The 18,248-nt window shown below is 36.8% G+C and overlaps 1 protein-coding gene across 1 annotated transcript in view; it reads left to right on the plus strand.

The window, feature by feature from the left end:
- Positions 1-18,248, plus strand: part of LOC124165295 (lachesin-like) — a 1,070,179-nt gene that overhangs the window by 1,039,005 nt on the left and 12,926 nt on the right. The window contains exon 10 of the mRNA XM_046542639.1: positions 12,762-12,932. Coding sequence (XP_046398595.1) covers positions 12,762-12,932 — 171 coding nt within the window. The remainder of the gene's footprint in view (positions 1-12,761; positions 12,933-18,248) is intronic.

Consider the following 18,248-nt stretch of genomic DNA (forward strand, 5'->3'; position numbering starts at 1 on the left):
CGAGCATAAGTGATTACTAACTCATATAGTTCTCTTGACGCCTACGGAAATATTTTGACCACACATTTTTCCATTTTGATGATTTCTGTTCGAAGTATTTTCAAATATTTTCAATGGCTGTACTTACATCGTGTTTATTTTCTTGCCGTGCCATTTTTTAGGTGAATTCAAATATATATTTTTGTTATTCTTAAACTTTGCTAATTGATTTCTGCCGTTGAAAATATTAATTTGAGCTCATGAAAAAAATATTTCCTCAGAAGAAAGCAAAGGATTCCCAATAATATGACTTCCACTTCCTCTGCATCAAGAATTTATTATTTTATCGTTTACTATCTCATTTCACGGATGGTTGAATACAAGGAGAATATAGGCATTTCAAAATCTTTTTTGGTCCTGAAAAGCTCAAAGCATTCTTTAGAATCCACCTTGCCATTTTTCCCAGAGAGCCAACCGTAATGTTAATAAATAGAGTTTGTGATTATCATTAGAAATTACTATGCGAGTGGTACATGTGGTTCCATTTACAGTTAGTGTGCACAGAAGGCCAAATAATGCTGCCCTCTAAGCATGATGATGAAATTTTACAGCACGCTCTGTTTGACACGTTGAAATTACTGTGAAATGATGCTATGGTCAAAAAACATACAGTTGTACTGTCAATCTCTAATTTTAGAATGATTTCATCATTTTCTAATAATTACCACGATTTTCTCCCCTATTCCCATTGGATATTGGAGTAATTGAGAGAAATTATTTGAGAATGTGGAATGCTACTAGAGAATCCATGATTTCGTAGCAGCAAATCTTCTGCTGGATTTTTCTAGTAAACTATAACAATTGTGGAGGAAGATCTAGTGCTTTCCAGGAATTTAGACTAGATAAAGTGTTTTCTGTTTTCCAGTTCGGTGAGAAGGTCCATTTCCTTCAACTTTACGAGGCCCGACATATTCCTCGTCATGAGGAAATGATTCTGGTGCCATGACCTTGGCCTGTGTTTATACTTAAATCACATTGGTAGAAAGCGTCTCCCCATAGGTCCGATGTTCGTCCTTCAATGACTTAAGATTTTCAGCACTGGTTCCAAAGCGTTGCTCTGCGCGTAACTAGCCTGTCTATTAGCCCGGTCAAATTAGCCCAAAAAATAGGTGTACCCTTGCTGGAGCTACCCTTTATGGAGCTGTTACAGTTTCCATAAAATGTTGATTTCATTCACCTTTTCCTTGCTTAAATCTTACCTACAACTTGAACAACCATGGCTTGCCCCCCACCCCTAGTTTTGATCCTGGGTACGCCTTGTCCAGAAGAATGGGGTTGGAAATTAATTCACAATGTACTGGAGCCAATCCATACTCTACGTCCGTCTCCTTAATGCCTTTATTAATTTTTTTGCAACTGCAAGGAAGGGTGTAGTTCAAAATTTAGCTGCAAAAAGTGGGCTTAATTTGTTCAACGGCAAGCATCATTCGTCAAGCCCAGTCGTGTTCGAACGTTGAACTTTCAAAAGAAGAAGTACTGACATCAGCGACGAAACAGATAATGTATCGCCGCTACAACAAATTACATCGATTAAAGGGAATGTAGAGAAAGAAGAAGATGAGCTGGAAGAAGAAATAAATGAGGAGAAGCTCAATAAGACCTGATTTACGAGTAAAACAGGCCGTGGAGTAGACCTGCTGGGGAAACTACGCTTAAAAAATGCGCCTCGTGCACTACGACATAGGTGGCGAGGAAACGTGTGCATATTATGGAGAATACTAAACCCTCTGTCCCGATTGTTGGCGGATGGACTGGTGAGAGCTAGTAACCAATATGCGAGTTACGCGTGCAATAATGTTCGGAGAGCGCAACAATATAGTCATGCATATTACGGAGAATACAGCTCCAGCCTACATTCGAATGGCTTTTTCTCAGAAACGGTCAACGTTAGAGAAAAAAGTGAAATAAAAATTTTGTAGATAATTTTTTGATCTACAATTTTTATCTGAGCAATTTTTATCATAAAACTAATCGTTTGGCCAAAAAATGCAAAAAACTCATTTTTGTGACCTTTGACGTTGAATAAAATTTTTTGCACACACGGGATCGATGGGGACTTTTCAGGATTTCATTAGAGTGGTATCCTTGAGGTTCATGCAAATTTTCAGCCTATTGGCAATTTATGCAAGGGTCAATGTCTATTTTGACCGGGCTATATTGAAAATCCGGTGTTCTAATCGTATTTCAATTGTCTATTTACAATTCTCTCCCAATAATTGGAAGCTCCGCAGAGTATTTTCTCTCCATTAAAGTAGATGTCTCTTTTTAATTGCAATCCAGTGCTCGACAATGGCCAACTTGGTTAGTTGGACAACCGGCAGGTGGCGGCGATGTTCCTTGAGTCGCGTTTTAATTGTACGGTATGTCTCTCCGATATACACTTTCCCATAACCACATGGAAGAAGCAAGGTGAAATAAAAAAAAACCTTATGAAGTATTCTGTTTCCTTTTTCCTTGTTTTTTTCTATCTGAATCCTACTCGAATAAACATAATTTCTTTACGAATAGTATAAACAAAAATTTTATTGTTCACAAACGTATGAAAGTGACTTACATGAACATCATATTAGCGTGAACATCATACTAGCGTGGACACAGAAAAAAATTTAGTGACGGGAAACAGAAAAGGAGCAGTAATCCTGTTCTTAACCTCTCTTGAGAAAGATGGGCGGCGTGTCATCGAAAATTAAAGCTACCTATATCCCGCAAGCTCTATCTATTTATTAATTGTTTTTGTGTGCCTACCCTTAAGCAAGAAGAAATTTCAATTGTATATTACCAAAGATTTCATAGTCAATTGTCCCCAAAGACGCTGGAAGTCTAGGCATTAGACACTAATGTTTACGTTTCTTTGTGCGACACGTTGGGGTAATGGACACACTCACCTGGATGGTAAACCAAGAAAATCCAAAGTCCAAAAAGTCTTTATGTCCATTCAAATGGACACGACGTTCAGGGGATTTCAATCAACCAATGTTCTTACTAGTCCATAATTAGGGGCATGAATCATGAAATTTACTGCGCAAACACAGTCAAACTTATTGGCAAATTTTTCATGACACCCTCATCCAGTTTAATTGCAAAAAAATAACATTTTTACACTTAGAGAAAAAATAAATTACTGAGAAGGTTAATAAAACTATAATAATTGTGTTGAACATTGCATGATTAGTGAGCTAGGTTAGTACGCCTTCAATAGGGTGGGTTGGTCGTGGAAAGGCTACAACGCCAGTCTCGCTGCTCTTCAAAATCCCTATTACGTGGGGGGGGGAAGGGTGGGAGGAAGGGAAGGTGGTTGAAAAGGCAGTCTGAGAGCTCACGCCGGAACTAGCCCATAAATCCGTGGCCGAGAGGGAGAGCAGGAGTCGAAATTTCGTATTGTGGTCGTTTGCGAAGGTTGTGGTAGAAGTACGTACGTACATTCTCCCCGAATACAGTTCCGACTCGATCCTTTGCGTGAAATCAACGGCTTACTTTGCTCAGGTGAGCAAACGGAAGGCCTTCTTAAAAAATTCACGTTTGCTCGCATTAAGCGTGCTTATTTTTCCCGAGAAGGTTGGAATCAGATTCACGCGGCGTTCCGCCTAGACCACACAATCTGACTGATGTGATGACGACGTCTAGTTTTTCTTTCGTCCTTCCCGGAATCCCTGCTATGGTGCAAACTTAGTACGATTCCTGATTTTTTTAGGTGTTTATTTTCCTGATTTATTAAATCTGCACGAATATTACTGCTCGTCACTCAGCCTTAATGGCATGTGCTCTTGCTAGCAGTGGTTTTTATTTTTAATGTGGAAGTTGATCAGTATAAACAATACAAATAATTAAAATTTTAGCGCATACCACTTCGCAACACTTTCTGGTGTAGTCGTCATATCTCCGCGTTCAAATGATACTGCTTAAATACCTAAACGCCAAAAAAATTTCTCTCCTGCCTATGCTTGGTGCAATTAAAATTAATGAAAAACTTGACGCCGTACAATCAAAATGAAGATTAGAAAATAAACAAACGTGACGAAGCCCCGAACTCTGGCCCCCCAGGTGAGAGTCGATCACACTATCACTGCACTACTTGACCCGTATGTCATCATTGGTAATATTATAAAATTATATAAGGCTTGTTAAAAATACCTCATGAAAATTAATTAATTAATGCCAAACTTAGGCCCATTCAATGGAAACACTACCAGTTCAGAGATATGTTCACCATTCCGAATGCCGTAAAAATACGACATTGAAAAAGGCGGAGCAAGGTACGTGGTCTCCACTTGTTAGTACGATGCCTGATTTTTTAGGTGTTTTTCAGAACTAAATCCCAAATGAATCTTGTCTCCGCTCATTCATTCCTATCTCTCTCATTGGGTGTGGTCGCAGGGATTAGTAATGTTGTTCCCAATGTGTTCCCAATGCATTTGCCGTCATCTTCCCTCTTCCTCATCTATTTCCATTGGCCTCCTTTAGACGATTACTAAGCAGGGTTTCTGTTTTCCAGAGGAATGCGGAAATCCCGTGGAATATTATTCTTAGCATAAAGTTAAGAATAATTAAGAGGATTTTGCTGTAACAGCTGGAGAAGAGCACTAGTGCAATTTTGGAAACCCTGAAATTATACTGCCATCTAACCAGGACTCCATGAAATTGTACTGCCCGTTGAACGCTCAGCTGATCACGCTGAAATTATGCAATTGTGGATAAACAAAGAATTATACTGTGAATATCTACATTTCAGAGTGATGGCACCTTTTTTTCTAATTTTTATTACCATTTTTCCTCCTTTTCCATTTGGCTGTCAGAGCTACTAACATCAGGGCTACAGATAATTGTGAGAATAATACTCATTCGTAGTTTTTAAAGTTTCTCAATTAATTAATTTATATTTCATCAAATTCAAATACAGCCAATAAGACCTCTTACATTGAATTTTTAAAGGAGGCTTAAATAATGGAGTGCAAAATAGAAACAACAAAAAACAATCATTAAATAAACTCAAATATCACGATTTATATCAATAAAATAACCTCCTCATCCGCTGTTTGCATTTTAGGGAGGGATGGGAGAAGGAAGAGGGATTTATAGGGAAATTCTTCTGATGACGGTCGTATGTAATGATGTTATATCATCAGTAGGAATTTTTAGGGAATTGTAGGTAAGAGTTAGCCGGTATGTCAGCGATCTCTGAGTTTGATAGACAGGTGGTGAAATGTATAAAAAAAGACGAGTCCCGCATTTTACGTGAAGGGACACGGATGGAGAATGTTACTATAATATCAGTTGACCTGAATCGTGATTCGGTGGAAAAATCTGAGGTTACTAAATGCGCGCCGTCGTTGAAAAAGGGAACTATCTCAATCTCTTGTGAGAGGATATCATCAGTAGTCAGATTACGGAGAGAGGGGTTAGGATTTTTAACAATCTCAAGGAAGAAATCAGGAGGCCTGTTAAGAGCTTTGACATTCTTGGGATAAGCTTAGGACCTTCAGGGAAAAAATAATAAATCAGTGAAAGAACACAGCCGTAAATGAGAGATTTCAGTGTCATAGGACTGTTTGTATTTCTACAAATAACAGTCCAACTAGAGCTTCGGAAGATATACGCTTAACCCTATTACTGCCACCGGGCCGATATATCGGCCCTCGCTGGTTGAGCGAAAACTGCTAGGGGCCGATTTATCGGACCGAATTATTTCACTTTTTTTTTAATGATTGTGGCCTTTTCAATTGCTGTTAAAAACCCCTAATCTATCTATGGTTATAAGATGTAAATATATCTTAAGAATTGGGGAAAAAATCTAGACAAATTAAATTAAGTAGCTGAAAATTGTAAAATCTGAAATGTTGCTAATTCCGGAAAAAAAGCCTTAGCAGTCTTCGTACATCCCACCTGAAATGGGCTGGCAGTAAAAAGGTTAATGTTAGGGACGAAGGGAAGATATGAGTCAAAAATTACTACTAGTGAACTCAAATGTGAAATGGAAATAACTTCATATAAACTTTTCATCCGGATGATCAGTATACTTAGTTATTGTGTTAAAACCTGGAGTAACTTTATTTAAAACGTGAAAAATTAGGAATTTATGTAGAATCCACTGCCTATATTCGGGAATTTAGTTAATACAAGTCTTAATTTTCGAAAAATATGGTGAATCTCACTATTGTTGAGCATGTTTAGTCCATATTATTTCAACAAAAGCTTCTTAGGGGGCTAAGGCTTGTAGTGGATAGAAAGATGTCCTTCGGAGACGATGTCTTTCGGCGGATGTGCTCCGAGGTTACGGCATTTTTTTTTCTTTACTCCCACTACGTTCTTGGGGAGTAAATGGAGAGAAAGGGATTCCGTGAGTGGTCTCGGATTGTAAGCGCAGCGACGGATAGTGTGTGACGAAGGATGTGGGGAATACTGCGTGAGGATGATGGGGTTGATGCATCGTAGCGAGAGGAAAGGAGGATAAAAGCGAGTTTATTGCTTACGTGAAAAAAAGATGCGAAGCGAATTATTTACGGCGTGTGTGTGAGTCGTCGCGGGGGATATGCGTTGATGTGTTTCGGCGCCGGATGTCGTCGTGCGTGCTGCCGGGATAGAAGGGGTATAAATGATTGTGGAGGAGAAAGGCAGTAGAGGTTGGTGAGCCACGTAAGAGGAAGGGGCGTATTGTACAGTGGAGGAAAAAATTAACGCAAAGCTTATTGGCGCTTAAATGCAGCCGATTCGGGAACTGCTTGAAGTCGGCCGTATCCCAAAATTTTGTCCGATTCATGTTGTCATAAAACCAGGAATTTTCTAACCATATGTCCCTAGAAAAGTAGAAAAGAAGTCTCGTAAAACCTTGACAATCTGAATGAAGACCATCTTCGATGGGCAATTAGATGGCAATGACGGAAAAAGAAGTTATCGAATGAAATACATAGGACAGGCAAAGGAGGATGGAGAAATACGTAGATGTGAAAAGATTAGCTGATAGGACAATAGGGTAGTTTTCTTCATGAAAGAAAACGAAAGGCATGGATTGCGATTCGTTACCCACCATTAGTGTATTCATAATATACAAATTATTTGGTTTTAGAAATCCCAGTTTAGACGAATGGCAATGGTAAATTTTAACTGCATTTGAAAAAGGCCCATTTGGCGCCCATGCGACGCCACTCCACGTGACGTCACAGGGACCTAGTTTCAATACGAGTAGATAAAAGTTTTACATCGTCTGAGATTACCAATGCATGCATGAGGCACAGACTTCAGGGAAACATTTCTTAATAATCACTTATTAAAACTGCCTATGGTCGGTAAGTTTGCTTCGTTTGATAAGGCATCAATAATCCTTATTTAAGCAAACTCTACCTGCTAGCAGCCAGCATCGCGGCGGCGCACATTATCCTCGCCCTAAGGTCACCTCAAACGGCGAAAGCGGGATCCAGAATGATGTCACAAGAACTTTTCCCAGCATTCATACTCATTCGTCGCGTTTTCGCGCGCTTGAAAATCTTCACTTGTCAATTAATCGCGAAAAATAGATATCGTCATTTAAAAATCTGAAAGCGTGAAATGCGTGCTCCAGGAGTAATAATCTTTCGCTTTAGGCAATAAAAAAATTATAGGAAACCCCCCTATTGAGAGGAGAGCTGCGTCAAACCAATCTTAGGATTGGTGAGCAGTGATGTCTCTTGTACCAAGGAAATTCAAGCATGTGCGTCGTAATGTGACAATGCGTAAAAGGCCCTAATTTAAATTCTTCTCCCAATTTTCCGAATTATGCTTTGGCCCGCGTCTCACTTAGATGTCCCGATTAGGATAAATTCCAGTCTATGAACAGTCTATGTATTTGGCTTTGAAACTACTTGAGAGCATATTCGTTCTGATAGTCTTGTGGGTAAAACTTTGAATGAAAGGCTTTACGGATCAAATATTAATGGCGAAGGATTGGAATGCCCACACATAATGTGGACCATTTTCCTGTACTTAAAAACTCCGGAGAAAGGATGATGAGGTCCACAGGATATCATATGACCATTTGGCTATTGAGCGCTTATTTATTTGTAGCAAATGATCTCCTACGTTGTATTGCCACTTGAGCTGTCGATGGTAAAATGATATTTGACTACCAACCCATCGAGCCCCTAACTACTTCTGAAAGTATGGATGAATGGATGTTTGTGTTGTACCTACTTGTTAATATTGGAAACCCTCTTTGTAAAAGGCCGTCATGTGCTGTTTAAGTGGAAGTTGATAATAAATAAATAAATACTTGCTGGATGTACCGTGTATCGCGGCCTATACTTTCTCCTCCATGTCAAGGGCAGATTCCTCGAAGTTTATAGAGTTGATAGAAAGCAGAACAGATAGGTAATATAGATGGGTCAATTTTTCTCTCACTGTCCGTTCACTGAATTTGTGGAGAGGCTGATAAGATGAAGTTGGTTTTACTACCCGTAGTTCTTTGGGACGGCTACATGCCCAGTTAATAGGAAGTATTTAGAAATTGATCATTACTTGATACTCCAAGTGATTTAAATACACAGTGTACAGGCCGAATAAATTATTGAATTACTATGTAATTTTATGTTCCTTAGCCAGGAATAGTGTACTTTGTTAGCATGCACAGTTTCATCTTGTAAATACATACAATTCACGATCAAAATGGTAAAAATTACCTTACTTTTTGCGTATATGCATCAGAAAAGTACTAATTTAGGCCATTAAAATACTGTTAAATATAATCATTTAGTTCTCTATCAATAAAAACTGAAGCCGCATCTACCAAAAATCATGAGTTAAGGTATTAACAAGAATATTTACGTGTACGTGGATTTGTGGTAGAAAACAAATTTTCAAAAGCCTGATAAATTTTGAGTACCCCATTATTTTTACTCTAGTAGTACATATTATAAACGAGTATTCAACCGGGTGCTCTCCTATTGCATGAATCAATTACCAAAGCGAAGCGAATATATTACTTGTGACTCGACAGCCTACATTGCAACACCCCTTGCTTTGCTTAAACCCTGAGGTTCAAGTTCACTTCAAGTTCATATTCATTATCTATTCAACCTGGGTATCCTGATCCAACCTTAAAAATCGTGGCTTTTATGCTTGCTCATATTATTGGATGTTCTTTTTTGCTGCCTACTTGATCCCAGTTAGACCTCGTGGGACCCAAAACAGTCAACTTTACTATCTGTAACATTTTCTAAGCCATCATTAGATAATTGCAACTAGGCTATCATCATCCCTCAGTTTTATTGTGGCTACATCGCCAGGGTATACTCACGAAGCATCCTAAGTCATCACAGATTTTCAGAACCTACTGTTCTAATTACTCTTTTAAAAAGATTTCGTGAAAGTATAAGTTATGTATATTTTTTTGAATTATTCTACGTCGAAAAAGCATTTAATGACTGATATTACTGATAGAATGGCAATTCTCTTTCACACTATCATTCATTAAATCGATCTATTGCAGAACTCAACACAATGTCGCAATGAAATTAGATGCTAAAATTTGCCTTTATCGCTTGTATCTTTTATACACTCGAAATCCTTTCATAACATCAATACAACGACTGCTAAGGTCAGAGTTGAAGCGGGAAGAGGATTTTCGAGTCAGAATTTGGTTTGAAAAGGGATAAAGGACCGACTCGAAAGGAACGCGTTACTGAAGAACGTGTAGAGAGATGGACTCAGTTGAGTGATAGCCTTGAGGCGTGGAGATGTGGATGGAAGATTTCTGGATGGAGATATGGATTTGCCCTAAGCATTCGCGTGAATGGATGGTCGTGGAAAAAATCCGGAGAGGAGATGGTATTAGCGTAATGGAGGAGAGTGAGTATTATGCGTAAGGGTGTTTATGGATTCGTATTCGGAGATATTTCGAATGGGATATCTCTTCGACCTAATACTGGCATGGCTGCCCGGCCTTTTGAAATTTTCGCTTTGTACGAGATTTCAGATTTTTTCTCTTTTCATTTCCTTGACGTTCGGCATCATCCATCTTACTTTTGGATTTGGTCCACGCCACCAATCTCCTACGTTGCCATGAGAGTGCGAAGGATTTTCAAATAAGGGTATATTCTGTCAGATATTTTCTTTGATGTTTTGAAAAAAAGTTATTATGATACTTTTCTGCAATTAACACTGGCATAATTATGCCTATTCATCGCATTCTACTGCTCAGCTATTTCTGGGATTCACAAATACTCGTTATGGTCTCCCCTATTACTTTCATTCATGAATATATCTTGACAGTATTTAATTCACGGCCGGAAAGGATTATTATACAAATCTGTTGGTGTGATACTGCTTCTACATCAATATAAAAATTATATAACATAAGTAATTCCATTTTCAGGTAAAATATAGGAACTTACAATTTATAATTGACGCTACGCCGTATGTCAGTAATTTCCCGAATTAAATAAATTTTAGGAAAGACTGGTTTGAAATGATATTATTTTTCTGGTTAATACATCACTTTATCGTTAAAATGCTAACTACATTAACTTTGCTTTCCAATTCATGAGTTTTCTTTGGAATTATATTCGTAATTGAGTCCTTCCGGCTTTTTTCATTCTATTTACCCAATCTTTTTTAATGCATTTCCTATTTATTCTCATATTTTGAAAAACATTTGATTCCGTTATACTCTGAATTAAAATTTCCAGCAAAGATGACAGTCGAAGAATCGTAGGAGAGAATCGTAGAAGGTAAATTGATTGATTCGGTCCAAGCATTAAGAAACCGTACTTCGACACATTAAACTCATCTGATGAATTGAGTCAGAATTATATTTTTTGTGAATATATTTTTTACGGAGTAGTAATACTGTGCGAAATTATATGTCATTAAATAATAATCTTTATACCTAGGTTCTCTTCTCGGTTAGATTTATACGTTTTTTATCAAGACTGAAGTAAAATATGAAACTGCTAGTGTTAAGCTGATTTACAAATTTTTATGGTTTCTTTTCCTTGGAAAATATTTTTTTTAACCAGCTGATTTAATTCATTCAGAGGTTTTAAATACGTCTAAGGTATAAAGTATCTAGATTAAAGTTATAAATCTCCTAGTTTACCATGAATGAAACCGGAAAAATACTCGTGTCACACTTAAATTTACGGTCCGCAGTCCACGAGCGATTTATTACTCCACACACTGGATTTCCAGAGAGCCTCCAACTATAACCCCATAAGGATTTTTCCGGGAATGCAATCCTCTTTGCGAAAATATCATTGCTGGGACTTTCCGTGGTGCCTATAGAGCTAGAGCAAAACTGGGACGATGGAAATATCAAGATCTGTGGAAGATTGTGGAAATAAGAAGATCCCGTGACCGCAGATTCAAATCATAAAAAAGCAAATGTCCCAAAATTCGCTGCTCTTCAACTGAAGAAGATGGAACTTACTACTATCTAATTAATATACTTGAATGACTTTAGTTCATTTGCTATTCTTTGTACAGCTTGCATGAGCCATACTGTGTGTCCCATATCTTATCGTTTCAGAATATGTATGAAATCCTCGCTATTACGATGACTATTTTTAAACTTTTTATGTTTTTATGTTCACTTTAGTTAATATAGTGTCGGATATTCCCTTTTGGTCAAAAATGGAGCTGCGCTCCATAAGTAGATAATATTTTTCCACAGTCTATGCGTGATTTACCGCTATCAATAGATTGCTCCAAAGTGCGGCGTGCATGATGATAAAATACTTACAAATGATCCCGCGAAGCCATTTAATACCTGTTCAATTCAAAATATTTTTTCACCAAAAATAATCAATAGATCTGATACCATGTAGCATCTGATATGATTTTTGTATTCAAATTTCAAGGGTAAATTTTCGATCGAATTTCTCAAATATTTTGTTTTAACTTTCTTCTCTGTCCATTTCTTCATCGTCATTCCTCTTTTCGAATGAATCACATGATATGAGTCCATTTTCTTCCATAGTTTAGTCTTACAAATACGGCCATGAAAATATAATGGCCTCGTTTGCTAAACTCTCCATAAAAACCAAGTACTTGGGAGATCCTCTCAACATTCATCTAAGTAAATACCAGGCACGTTTATTATCCTTATCACTTTTTTGAAATATTTTAATAATTTCTTTCTTTCCAGGGTTGAAAATCGTGTTTATATATAGTTCCCTTCTTGAAATATTTTTTTCAACGCAGAAATAGTGTGCACTCAAATATCTGTTACAAAAATAAATAAAAATAAGGAAAAGAAACAAGAAAAAAATAATTTTATTCCCATGTTTTCTTGTTTAATTCTGCGTCGTTTTAGCCATAGAAAGACATTTTATATAGTGGTTGTAGAGAATCAAGCACCGTTTTTTAAGGATTTTAATAAGAGTACCAACTTGGAAATCATTCTTGGAAACAAGTCATTTTATTACAGTCAAATTTTAATATGCGTGTACTCGTTAGATAATACTGTAGTGTGTATTCTAAGACAAGTTAAGTCTAAATTATCGGAGAAAAGAGCAATTTAAACAATTATTTCATCATTTTCCCCGTCTATTTCCGTTATGAAGTTATTTGCCCAGAAACTCGAGTGCACATTAATTCTGCGCCGATAGTAGAAACATAAAGTATTTTCCAACTCAAACTAAGACGGTCTTAGTTTTGAGGAGGTGAATGTTGTGGTTCGCACCCGTATTCAGCGTTCGCTTCGGATGTTTTCCGTGGAGAGTACCCCTTTGAGTGTGGGCTGCTTGCTCTCATTCCAGGAGAAATGGTGATTTCGAGCGACAAGTACGACGTGCAGGGCGTCAGCCGCTCCATGTTCGAGGTGCGCATGGTGCTCGTGGTGCGGGACTTCCAGAGACAGGACGTCGGATCGTACCGCTGCATCGCCAAGAACTCGCTCGGAGAAGTGGAGAGCAACATACGACTCTATGGTATGTTCATATGTTTGTAGCAATGTGCTATAACTAGTTAAAAGTAATTGAATGATTAACCGATTTAAATTTTTCCTAGTGAATACTTCTGACGAATATTTCTCGGGTTCTCAGCCAGGTTAATGCTTTTATATAAGCCATCGTTTCGGGAGACGACTTGTCTCCCATCCTCAAGGCTGTGCTACTTTATGGAAGTCCAATTTCACGGCTTATATAAAAGCATTGACCTGGCTGAGAACCCGAGAAATATTCGTCAATTGAATTATTCTTTGTGATTACTACATCTTTGGTAGTCTTAACGTGTTAACGATACATTTTTTAAAGTAATTATCAAATTTTATTAACTCGCTTCCATGTGTATTTGCGTGATTATCCTTCCGATCAAAGTGCTCCTAATAAAGACTCCAAAGCTAGTGAGCGTACCCGTTAAATATGATTAATCGTTGCATTTTAGCAATGAGAGGTGAAAAAATGAAATTCCTCACGCGCTGATCGAAGGACAGTTCAAACTACACGAAAATTATCTAAGGATGTAATTTTTTGTTTGAATATATTCATGCCTAAAATGCTTAGTGTAAATATTCCAATTATTATTTTACGCAATCACATTAAGTGCATTAAAATTAAGTGTATTGAATGCATTAAAATTTCCAGTACTGTATCCTCTCGAAATGAACTCAACTTCTTACTCAGTTCGTGTTGTGTTGACCATTCCAAAACTTTTAAGATTAATTTCTTTTATTTTAATAATCTGCTTGTCTTTGTTTATGCTTGTTTATCCCTGAAATTCTATTATATTTATTTAAAATTTTACACTAAAACATATCCGATGCTCTGACAAATATTAGGTCCTGATAAAATAAAGATTCATGCCCCCTATTCATACCCTCATGATGCCACATCACCACGAGACATGTGGCGAAAATCAAATATTTTTAAATACTACAAAATATTCATTGTGAAAACTACAATCTATATAAAATTAAGTGTTGTATACATTTACTAGCTGACCCGGCGAACTTCGTACCGCCTAACAATCAATGAACTTACAGTTTACTTACACCATTTATAAATCAAGAGCGGCTGTATCGTTTTTAATCATGCTTAATTTATTATAATAAAATAAGGATACAAATTCAATAAAACTACGTAAAAGAGTACCAAAATTGCTTGTCAGAAATACATTTTCTTTATTGAATCTACATAGGGTGAATCGGAGCACGTTTACGCGGATTTTTTTCAACAAATTTTCTTACGTTTTAGCTTAAGAAATTTTGGGCATTGTGGTTTAATAAAGCAGTTCATGAAATAAAAATTATACGCATTCAGTTGTTGGCTATTTGCGTTATTAGCTGTAAAAAAATGTTTTTAGGTCCAAGTCTGTTGCATACACTTGGCCCATTCAGGGGGCAGGTTGACACGACCCCAGACCGACGCTTGACTGATGCTCAAAATCGTGCAAGAAAAGCCCCTATGAAGCAGCATTCGCATTAAATGACTTAAGGCGCGCCAGTTTTAGTATCTCTGTTTGGAAAAAATGCACTGCGTAAACGTACTGCATGCGTAAACGCACCACGGTGAGCCCTACACATTCGGGTTTAATGTCTTGCGTCAAGCACCTTCTGAGAAACAACAGTTTTTGTTTTGTTATCAGGCGCAAGATGAAGCGGATGAAGCTAAATAAATATAGCGAAGCAAAGCAGTACCGCAGCGAGGGGAGGTTTTGGGGGATAAACCCCCCCCCCCCCAAGAGCTTAGAGAATTTTTTTATAAAAGATTTTGTTATTAATATTTGAGGGACGGATGACTAACAAACAAAACATATTTAACTATTCACACAGCCACAAAACCCACTATTTTGAACCATTTATCTTAAAAAATGTCTGGGGGAAGTGCCCCCACACTTCCCGCTTACCTTAGCGAGTTTTCTATACCCTACAGACCCGTGGTATTAGCTGCGCCCAAAACCCCCTATCCTAGCTACGCACTTTAAGCGAAGGAAGAAATACAGAGGATGGTTTATCGACTCGTGAACATAGCACGCTAAATTCACCATGAGAAAATCATGGGTTTTCATTAGCACATGAGCACAAACAACACAAAAACTGAAAGAATGACCATGCGATTTTTTAATCGTTATCACGAATGCAACACGAATTGTAAATTGAATACGTTTAAGCTCAAAAGGGCATATGAGTTGAGATCATGGAATCTACGGAATGAGGACTTCCTAACCTTTGAATTTTCCTTTGGGTAAAGTTGCGTGAATCACATTCATCACCAATTTTTTTAATGATCAACCACGTTCCGTTGGATAGTTATGGTTGGTTTAGGCTTCGAAAGATCATGAGCACAGAAACTACATTTTTCTGTAAATCGTGCCTTGGCAAGCCAGGTACGTCCAAGGACTTAAAATATTCAGATAGATAGTTGGTGATTTCGTCTTCGTTTGTTACACATTTAAAAGATTCGAATCCATGCAGTGTACGAACTATTTGAATTTACCTCGTTTTAGTCATCCACATCTTCGTTCTTGCTCGCTTAATCAACCATCTTTGATTCTTTTGGTGATCAATCATATTCTGGAACTCTTTGTTGATGAGCTCACTGAAACTAATTTGCAATAATTCCAAGGAAATGAGTTAAAACTACTCGATTCCTCGACAGGAACACGGACATTACCGTTTGTCAACAATTGCTTGGAGATTTGTTTACAAACACGGTAGTGAAGTGTCATCTCGAGCTGGGCCACGGCTGGGCTTACAATCAGCTCGAATTAAATTTTTTAAATGTAATTTCAATTTAATTAATATTTTGAATATATTTAGTAATTAAAATGTTATATTGTTACTAAATTCAGTTATTAAAGTGGTAAAAACAAAACAAATTATTTAATTTGTAGTTCTGACCGACTTATCAATTGTTGTGTTACTATAACTCCTAAAAGCATGCCCATAGGAAAGAGATGATTTTTTTTTGAAAAATTATCCTCTTTTTAATGGCCTATATGTTAACCCCGCCTGAGACGAATCCAAAGAACCAAATCTTATTGAAATCGGTGCAGCCGTTCTCGAGTTATAAGTGTTCTAACTAACACGATTTTCGACTTTCTTTTATATATATAGAAGATGAAGTGAAACAAGAGGCAGTCAGATATTTATCTCCTTACGCACCAATGTATTATACGAGTGCTTTGGAAACACAACTTGTTTCCAGAAGTTGAGCTATTTATGAATTGAAGAAGATTGTGTCCATCACTATTGAATTTTTATGCTTAAAATGTTCAAAAGGTATTAAAATTTTCATGTTGAAGAATGTCTATTATTAAGAAAATACTATTTTTAAACTGCATAAATATAAAAACCAACACGTGTAGCCGCAGTGCATACAATTTGATAATTAATCAGAAATGTTGGTTGCGATAAGCGCCTGAAACTATTTTATTAAAATTGAAATCAAGTTACGCAGAAGTAAAACCTCTTCTCCTCTCAATGAATTTCAAGGTATCTACTATTTTTAAAACCATTTAAAAATTATCTCATCTATTTAAAATGTGTCGATATATTTGGTTAGATTAAGTTTCATATTTTCATTTCAAACGCATTATTTACGGATTTGAAGGATATATTTTTATTTAAATGTATATCTAACCAGGGTTTCCGAATTACATTAAATATTGGGGGGGCCCAACCCGGGATCTTGCCCCGGGGAATTTTATAGGTAGTGAGTTTTAAGTTTTTTAAGCATTTTAGAAGAGTCATATGGTCAACATTAGAACTCTGATAACTCGAATCTCGATATCTAGCCACTCCGGGAAAAATCGACAAGCCTGACATATTTTTTCCTCACACCCATTAGGAATTTTTGAGGGGGCTCGGGCCCCCTCAAGCCCCATGGAGTCTGCGCCACTGTCTAACCCTCAGCTCGATATCCATCTTTATCTGAAAGTCAATATTTATGATTAAACCATTAATGCAAGCAAAAACTGGAGACAAAAATTTGTCGTCAGATTATGGATTGGGTTCAACTTCTTACTCCGATTTTCATGGAATGTGTGAAAATTACATCTTGGTAGATCTATTTAAGTGAACTTAAGGTCAAGTTTGTACAGCACTCATGCCCTGGCTGCTAAAATCAAATTTTCATCGGCTTGAACTTTCCTTTGATTCGCAAAGAACCTATCATCCCTTTGAGATAAACTCATTATCTCTCGTTAACACTTTCTTCGAAAGGTTTCAATCACGTGATATTAATGGCCTACTTAAGAGGTGAGTTAAATGTGCTTTGTATTCTTAAGTAACTGAAGAATAAGACGATCAATTTAATTTCCTGCTCTTGAACGCCCCAAAAAAGAATTCTGGCAATTGGAACCAATTAAAAATGCTTACGGTAATTTATCCATGTGGAAAATATAAATTATGAAAAAATCGCGCAGACTGAAAGTGTAGTGGATGTTTTAATTAACTATACTTGTCATATAGTAAAACATGTTAGTAGTATTTCGTACCTCCTTTTTCAATTGAAATTTAGAATGGCGCAATAGTTATTATTCAACATTTTTGTACCAAAAATGGCAATTTAATGCGCAAATTGAATGAAAAAATGAGATTGGATAATTCAACAAAACACTTCATCTTTGTGTCATTAAAATGAACTTCAGCCATTTTGTTAAGATAACTCATAAAATGACCGCTAAAAATTAGTTTGTTGATAAAAAAAACATGCTTTGTAATTTCTATTTCCATTTCAGTAAAAAGACTCCTCAGCTGCTACTACTTAAAATCGTTATGGTATAGTCCGTCTTCACATAGGCTTGGTACTTTCCTAAGCATAGAAATATTTCCCTTATATTGAGCAATCATTTGGACAAGAATTAATTCATTGAAGTGTTGTCGATTAAAACCTTCATACTTTCGCATATTTATGCTAAATATGTCGGGCACAATCGAACATCAAGATTTCGTAAATGTGAAAGAAATCCTGAACCGGTAAACTCATTGTACTGCTCTATTAATACTTGTCCATTGATTTAAATCTTAATCATAAACTCTCTAAATGACCACTGTCAATTTTGTACGCCGTCAATTAAATTTTACAATTCAATATTCTACGGAAAGCATTCATTCCCCTTAAAATTTGAAAATTACTCTCTTAGTACTGAAAATCATTGAGCAAAATAAGTCATTGTTTCTTTTTTCATCTCAAGAAATGGTGTAACTTTGATAAGCACAAAAGAGTGTGTGAATAAGATAAAATATTTCCCAAAAATAGTCGTCTTTTGTGTTGCATAAAGTAAAAAATATGTTCCATACTATT

Source organism: Ischnura elegans, chromosome 9 (assembly GCF_921293095.1).
Source record: "Ischnura elegans chromosome 9, ioIscEleg1.1, whole genome shotgun sequence".
Taxonomy (NCBI): Eukaryota; Metazoa; Arthropoda; class Insecta; order Odonata; family Coenagrionidae; genus Ischnura; species Ischnura elegans.